This window comes from Canis lupus, unplaced genomic scaffold (assembly GCF_011100685.1).
Source record: "Canis lupus familiaris isolate Mischka breed German Shepherd unplaced genomic scaffold, alternate assembly UU_Cfam_GSD_1.0 chrUn_S1622H1813, whole genome shotgun sequence".
Lineage (NCBI taxonomy): Eukaryota > Metazoa > Chordata > Mammalia > Carnivora > Canidae > Canis > Canis lupus.
Window position 1 is genome coordinate 85,781 of NW_023330464.1, and position 8,761 is coordinate 94,541.

The 8,761-nt window shown below is 42.9% G+C and overlaps 1 gene segment (V, D, J or C); it reads right to left on the reverse strand.

The window, feature by feature from the left end:
* Positions 1–4,371: 4,371 nt before the first annotated feature.
* Positions 4,372–4,909, reverse strand: LOC119878437. The segment is given in 2 exon segments: positions 4,372–4,706; positions 4,808–4,909. Coding segments are annotated over 2 exon segments (381 nt in total).
* Between the last annotated feature and the right edge of the window lie 3,852 nt (positions 4,910–8,761).

Consider the following 8,761-nt stretch of genomic DNA (forward strand, 5'->3'; position numbering starts at 1 on the left):
ATGGGTGGAGTCCTGCTCCAAGTCCCACTGAAGCAGGTTCAGGCCCTTCTCATGTGTCAAGAAAGTGGGCATCAGTCCTTCTAACTTGCCAGTCGCAATGGCCCAGAGCTTCCTGGTGTCCACACAATCATGACCTGTATTTAAATCAAAATACTGCTTCATAGTCAGGTTTTTCAATTTCAGAATAAGATAAACCTCTTGAAAACTTTTAAATGAAAATGTATCATATGCAAATATGGAAATAAGTAATGAAATGTGGACAAAAATAAAGAATGATAATTATGGGTTAATAATAAATAACAGGTACACTTTATTAAGAAGAAGAAAAAAGTCCAAAAATGCTTAAATAAACCAATTTCCTTAGAAAAATTACACAATGTTATTAGGAACTTTTCCTCAAAAGACATAAGATACAGGGAGCTTCCAAAGAGAAACTAACTAAAATAAAGATACAACCATTCTAAATCTTTGGGAAATGGCATAGCAGTTTTTCCCTATTTCCCTAAGAGGGAAATACATTGCAATAGAAACATCCCTCAAAATTTCTGAAAAAACCCTAATACACAAGATAACCTCACACCTAAAGAAACTGGAGAAGAACAGCAAATAAAACATACACCAAGCAGAAGAAAGCAAAACTCAATGAAGTAGACCCAGAAGAACTGTAGAAGAGATCAACAAAACAAGGTGTTGGTTCTTTGAAAGAAGTAATAAGAAACATAAACCACTAGACATCCTTATTTAAAAGAAGAGAGAAATGACTCGAATTAATAAAATCATAAATGAAAAATGAGAGATCACAACCAACACAAGGAAATACAAATGATTTTGAAAACATATTATGAGAAGCTATACACCAATAAATTAGGCAATCTAGAAGAAATGGACACATTTCTGGAAAAATGCAAATATTTTACTATAAAAATTCACAACTATAATAGGAAGAAACAGAAAACCTGAACAGGCCAATATCCAGGAGGGGAATTGAAGCAGTCATCAAAAACCTTCCAAGACACAAGAGTCCAGAGCCAGATGGCTACCCAAGGGAATCTATCAAACGTTTAAAGAAGAAATAATGCCGTTTCTACTAAAAATGTTCCAAAGAATAGAGAGGGATGGGATACTGCCAAACTCATTCTATTAGGCCAGCATCACCTTAATCCCAAAACCAAACAAACCCCACTAAAAAGGAGAAGTATACATCAATATCCCTGATGAACACAGATGCAAAAATTCTCAACAAGATATTAGCCAATAGGATCCAATAGTACATTAAGATTATTCACCATGACCAAGTGGGATTTAATCGGGGAATTCAAGGTTGGTTCAACAATCATACAACAATAAACGTGATACATCACATCAACAAGAGAAAAAACAAGTATCATATGATCCTCTCATTAGATGCAGAGAAAGCATTTGACAAAATACAGCATCCATTCCTGATCCAAACTCTTCATAGTGTAGGGATGGAGGGAACATTCCCCAACATCTTGAAAGCCATCTACGAAAAGCCCACAGCAAATATCATTCTCAATGGGGAAATACTGAGAGCATTTCCCCTAAGGTCAGGAACAAGACAGGGATGTCCGCTCTCACCACTGTTCTGTAAGATAGTACTAGAAGTCCTAGCCTCAGCAATCAGGCAACAAAAAGAAATAAAACGCACTCAAATTGACAAAGACTATGTCAAGCACTCCCTCTTTGCAGATGACATAATACTGTACGTATAAACCCAAATGATTCCACCCCAAGGTTGTGAAACTCATACAGCAATTTGGCAAGGTGGCAGGATACAAAATCAATGCCCAGAAATCAGTGGCATTTCTATACACTAACAATGAGACTGTAGAAAGAGAAATTAAGGAGTCATTCTCTTCAGAGAGTTGGAAAAAAAAATCTTAAGATTTTTGTGGAATCAGAAAAGACCCCAAATAGCCAGGGGAATTTTAAAAAAGAAAACCATAGCTGGGGGCATCACAATGCCAGATTTCAGGTGGTAATTCAAGGCTGTGGTCATCAAGACAGTTTTGTACTGGCACAAAAACAGACACATAGATCAATGGAAAAGAATAGAGAATCCAGAAATGGCCCCTCAACTCTATGGTCAACTAATATTTGACAAAGCAGGAAAGACTATTCACTGGAACAAAAACAGTCTCTTCAATAAATGGTGCTGGGAAAATTGGACATCCACATGCAGAAGAATGAAACTAGACCACTCTCTTGCACCACACACAAAGATAAACTCAAAATGGATGAAAGATCTAAAAGTGAGACAAGATTCCATCAAAATCCTAGAGGCGAGCACAGGCAACACCCTTTCTGAACGCGGCCACAGCAACTTCTTGCAAGATACATATAAGAAAGCAAGGGAAACAAAATAAAAAATGAATTATTGGGACTTCATCAAGATAAAAAGCTTCAGTGCAGCAACATTAACAGTCAACAAAACTAAAAGACAGCCTACAGAATGTGGAAAGATATTTGCCAATGACATATAAGATAAAGGGCTAATATCCAAGATCTTTAAAGAACTTAAAGTCAACACCGAAGAAAAAATAATCCATCATGAAATGGACAGAAGCCATAAACAAACTTTTTTCCAAAGACCTGCATGTGGCACAAAAAGAACATGAGAAAATGCTGCAAGTCACTTGTCGTCAAGGAAACACAAATCCAAATCACAATGAGATACCACTTTACACCAGTGAGAATGGCTAACATTAACAAGACAGGAAGCAATAAATGTTGGAAAGAATTGGAGAAAGGAGAACTCTCTTGCACTGTTGGTGGGAATTCAAGCTGTTACAGCCACTCTGGGAAACAGTCCAGAGGATTCTCAAGAAGGTAAAAACAGAGCTACCCTAGTCCCAGTAATTACACTACTGGGTATTTGCCCCAGAGATCCAGATGTAGTGGAATGATGGGACGCCTGCACCCCAGTGTTCATAGCAGCAATGTCCACAATAGCCAAACTGTGGAAGGAGCCACCATATCCTTTGACAGATGAATGGACAAAGGGGATATATACAATGCAATATTACTCTGCCATCATAAAGGATGAATTACCTACAATTTCTGTTGACCTGATGGAACTGGAAGGTATTTTGTTGAGTGAAATAAGTCAATTGGAGAAAGACTATCATCAAATGGTTACACTCATATGTGGAATATAAGAAAGAGTGAAAAGGACTATAAGGGAAAGGAGCAAAACTGGGTGGTGGGAAGTTTGGGAGGAAGACAAACCATAAGAGAGTCCTGACTCTGGGAAACAAAGAAAGGGTTTCAGAAGGGGAGGAGAGTAGGGGACAGGGTGACTGGGTGAGAGGCACTAAGGAGGGCATTGATGGGATGGGCACTGGTGTTATATGTTGACAAATTTTGTTTAAAGAAATAATTTTTTAAAAAAAATTATTATGCCTGGGTGGCTCAGGTGGTTAATAACCTGCTTTCAGCTCAAGACATGATGCTGGGGTCCTGATATCCATTCCAGCATAGGGCTACATGCTGGGCAAGGAATCCTTTGTCCCTCTCCCTCAGCTCCCCCTTATCTCATGCCATCTCTCTCTTTCAGATAAATACATAAAATATTTTCTGTGTTGAAAGTACACATTTAGGGATGCCTAGGTGGTTCATAGTTTGCCGTCTGCCTTTGGCTCAGGGCATGATCCTAGAGTCCCAAGATGGAGTCCCACATCAGGCTCCCTACAGGGGGTTTGCTTCACCCTCTGCCTATGTCTCTGCCTCTCTCTGTGTAGCACTCATGAATGAATACATAAAAATTTTTGAAAAAATTAATATGCATCTATAAGGGCTCCTTGCTAGCTCATTCACTGGAGGGTGGGATTCTTGATCTTGGTTGTAGGACTGAGCCCGATGCTGGATGTAGAGGTTCCTGAAAACTAAAATCTTAGAAAAAAGAAAATATAAATATAAGTGTAATATTTCCTAAAACATAGTATGCTGGTGTGTGCTATCGTCTGTATGGATTTCATCTATTCTACACATTTTATGAGCAAGAAAGTATTAGTGGTGTTAAGATTTTAGTATTAATAAACATTTTATCTAACAGTTTAGAGGGTCCATGGATATTGCCTTTAAGAAAGGAAAGAGTTACAGGGAGGCACCATTTCAGGCCAGCATCCCCGAGGATTATGCTCTACTGAGGTCACCAGTAAAGGGATTCACTACCTTAGGGCCTGTGTCCCTGCTTGGGAGCTATGGCCCCAGGACTGTGGCCCACCCCCTCATCTGTCTCTGTCACTGTGCTTAGCATCACTGTCATACACCTGACTGTAAGCTCCACAGAAGCTTCTCAATGAAGAGGACCAGATAAAAGGACCCAGGGGTTTTTGTCTCACTTCCTCCTTATCTGAGATGTTGTGGGTAAGTGAAGCTGCTCCCACTGACATGTTCTGCAACAGAGTAGTCGTCAGCCTCGTCCTCAGGCTGGGCTCCTGTGATGATGAGGACGGCTTTGTTCCCAGAGACGGATCCAGAGAAGCGATCAGGGACACCAGAGGGGCGGCTGTTTGTGTTGTAGATAACTGTGCTAGGAGCCTGGCCTGGGGTCTGCTGGTACCAGCTGGGGTAGTTACTTGTAGTGACTGACCCAGAGCTGAGGCCACAAGTGAGTGTGAGTGTCCCTCCTGGAGACACTGACAGTGATGATTCCTGGGTCACCACAATCTGAGAATCAGCTCCTAAAACCAAAAAGAGAGAAAGGTGCTATTTTGGGAGACAAGGATCACATGAATCCCTGCTTCTCTGTGCCCCGAACAGATGCAGAGTCCATTTCCGTGACCTGAGCCATAAGTAAGGAGCCCGAGAAGAAACACCGTCCAGGCCATGGTTGGGATCCTCACTAGAGGTGGGCTCCACAGGCTCTTTGGCTGGCGAAGGGTGTTCCAGGACCTTTTCATGACTCCAGACCTATGAGAATAAGCAAGTGTTTTATGCAAATCAGCTTCCTCTCTTCCTGCCCCACAGTCACCTAAAAGTCACCTGGGAGATCTTGAAAGGGACCCATGCTGGGACTTCACACACACAAATGTCTGCAGGGTGACCTGGGACACAGACTGGCAGGAAGGCATCTTTCTCCAAATCAATGACCTATGACTCTGGTGATGTCCATCCCAAAGTTCCTCGCTGAGAATCCTGACAGCTGTATGAGGAGATGGATACATTCTCCAACTCCTGGACCAGCCTCTAAATCACCTCAACTCTGCTGACACGTTGTGTTTCGGCGACAGGCAGACAGACGACAGGCAGACGTAAATCACCTCAACTCTAATCCCTCTCTGGGACATTTTCTTCCCTCCCCAGGGACATTGCTCCTTGTCTCTTTGGAGATCTTAGCAGTCACTCCTCCAGCCATGAGGACACTGGGAATCTCAGAGTCCATGTGACAGATGTAACGATGGTGCTCTCCTCTTCGTTAATCAGGGACCATGTATGCAGTAGTCCAGGGCGAGCTGACCAAGGATGTCTCTTTATCAGAAATCAACCCAACACTCTGCGAACTAGTGAGTCTCATGGACCATTTTGAACTCAATTTCCCATTGTGTTCTGCTGAGGATCAGAAGGTCCTGGAAGGCTGGGGAAGGAACCTGGAGAAGGAGGACTTGCAGAGCAAAAGGAGTCTCCAGGAACAGGGGAAGATGAGGCTCAGGGCTCATGTTTGCCCAAGTGTTAGATACCAAAACGCCTGCCATTCATTTTGCAACTACTTGTAAATTGTTGGTTTGATAAACCATGCATGTTCTTTTTTCCTTTCTCTTCATGTTTGAGATCCTAAACTCATATCAGAGAAAAACAATCATATTCATGTTCTTCCAGTTAAACTAAGACATCCCTGACACTTTAAAAAACAGTAGGTAATTTCACATCTATCAAATTTTGAGATGAGGAATGATATTCATACAAAGAAAAAAGAAGGAATGGGGAAAGCTAAAAACACAAACAGTATCTATTTCCATAGATAATTATAAAGTAGTGACATAAATGAGAAAGTCCAATAAGAAATAAGAACTGAAATGATAGCAGACAAAGTACTCAGGCACTTACTGCCTACTTCATCAAGAGCACAACTGAAAGTCATAGTTCGAGCAAGGGACCCTGACGGTGGCCACCTGGACACATTGCTCCAGGCCTTCCCCAGGGTCCTTTTGACCTTCCTGTGGGGCAGATCTGGGGGGGGGGTGATCTGTAGCCACAGCAGAATGGAGGGATTGATAGACTGGATACAGAATCACCCAAGTCCCCAGGAGTCTTCTTAGGCAGGAAGGTGATAGAGCAGGGCCCCCTGTTGGTCCTGTGTGATTCTACATGAGTCAGGCAGGAGCTTCCTCTGGGCAGTCTGGTACCTCTGAGAGGACATACTGATGCAGGCTGAACGGGGTGCTCTAGAGATCACAGTGTCCCCTGTGGTGCATCCTGTCACATCACTGTTCTCTCCCACAGGGCATGAAATATAGTTCATCTTGAATTAACTGGGGAGTCACAGTAATCAGCCAGCCTCCCTCACCTTGAAGGGAGCCCTGAGCCACCACTACAACCTGTCTCAGGCATCCCTAAGGCTACCCAGGTCAGAGGAATCCTTTCCTACTGGGAAGGTCTGGAGCCGCTGGTGAGCACAAGGTTTGGAAACTGGGTGTGGAGATCCCAGGGCCCAGGAGCCCCTCCCAAAGTTGGAAGATGCAGGCAGAAACCCTGTCCCCAAGATTCCATCAAAGTCCTAGAAGAGAACGCAGGAAACACCCTTTTTGAACTCAGCCACAGTAACTTCTTGCAAGATACATCCACGAAGGCAAAAGAAACAAAAGCAAAAATGAACTATTGGGACTTCATCAAGATAAGAAGCTTTTGCACAGCAAAGGATACAGTCAACAAAACTCAAAGACAACCTACAGAATGGGAGAAGTTTTTTGCAAATGACGTATCAGATAAAGGGCTAGTTTCCAAGATCTATAAAGAACTTCTTAAACTCAACACCAAAGAAACAAACAATCCAATCATGAAATGGGCAAAAGACATGAAGAGAAATCTCACAGAGGAAGACATAGACATGGCCAACATGCACATGAGAAAATGCTCTGCATCACTTGCCATCAGGGAAATACAAATCAAAACCACAATGAGATACCACCTCACACCAGTCAGAATGGGAAACATTAACAAGACAGGAAACCACAAATGTTGGAAACAACAAATGTTGTTACACTGTTGGTGGGAATGTGAACTGGTGCAGCCACTCTGGAAAATTGTGTGGAGGTTCCTCAAAGAGTTAAAAACAAACAACTTATAAAACAGGGATCCCTGGGTGGCGCAGCGGTTTGGCGCCTGCCTTTGGCCCAGGGCGCGATCCTGGAGACCCGGGATCGAATCCCACATCGGGCTCCCGGTGCATGGAGCCTGCTTCTCCCTCTGCCTGTGTCTCTGCCTCTCTCTCTCTCTCTGTGACTATCATAAATAAATAAAAAAAATTAAAAAAAAAACATATAAAACAAACAAACAACAACAACAAATAAGAAACCCTGTCCCCCACTGGCTCTAGGGTGATGCAGGCTGTCCCCAAGGAGAGCTGTCTTTGGGCTGTGCTGCTCATCACTGAAGGACCATGCTGATGCATTCCGTTCATGAGGGTCTATGGTACCCAGGAGTCCCATCAGTGGGACGAAGTGTGAGCAGATAAAGCTAGAGCATGCCCAGGATGTAAACAACAACAACAACAACAAAAAGAATGAGATGGGCAGCCCCGGTGGCGCAGTGGTTTAGCGCTGCCTGCAACCCAGAGCGTGATCCTGGAGACCCTGGATCGAGTCCCACGTCAGGCTCTCTGTATGATGCCTGCTTCTCCCTCTGCCTATGTCTCTGCCTCTCTCTCTCTCTCTCTGTATCTATGAATAAATAAATAAAAAATCCTAAAAAAAAAACAATGAGATATAGCTTTCCTGACACAAGAGAAGTCATTTTAGTCTGGGATCTCTGTCCTAGTATCTCTCCTTTCTTAGCACACATCTTGCAGATCTAGCTAAGATTTAAAAAGAAATACAAAACAAACAACACAAAACACAATCAGTAGCTGAGAATTTTAACAGGACAAAGAGAATGGGGCCCTGACAGTCTCTACCAGGCCAGGAGAGATCCTGACCACATCAGAGAACACAAATCAGTGGTGAACCCTCCAGTGCTGATTCAAAGTAATCCAGACCCTGCACTCCTGACCTCAAAGGAGGAGCCCAAACCCTTTGTGGTTTACACTGGCTCTGAGAGCAGGTCCTCAGCGCCCTCCCCCTGTGGGACAGTGACCTCTGCTTCACTCCTGAACAAAGAAACTATTTGGGCAGCCCCAGGTGGCTCAGCTGTTTAACATTGCCTGCAGCCTGGGGCATGATCCTGGAGACCCAGGATGGAGTCCCAAGTCTGGTCCCTGCGTGGAACTGCTTCTCCCTCTCCCTGTGTCTCTGCCTCTCTCTGTCTCTCTCGGTGTGTGTTTGTGTGTGTCTCTCATGATTAAATAAACAAAATCTTTAAAAAAAGAAAAGAAACTATTTAACTTTTATCCATACCTGATCCCTGCAAAACTCACAATCTGGCATTCTGCACTCTTATACTTTTATGAGAATATATTTATTAGCACAGGTCTTAAGATTGTTTTTCTAATAATATATTTATTTTTATTGGTGTTCAATTTACCAACATACAGAATAACATTTCCTCCATTTCTTCTAGATTGCCTAATTTATTGACGTATAGC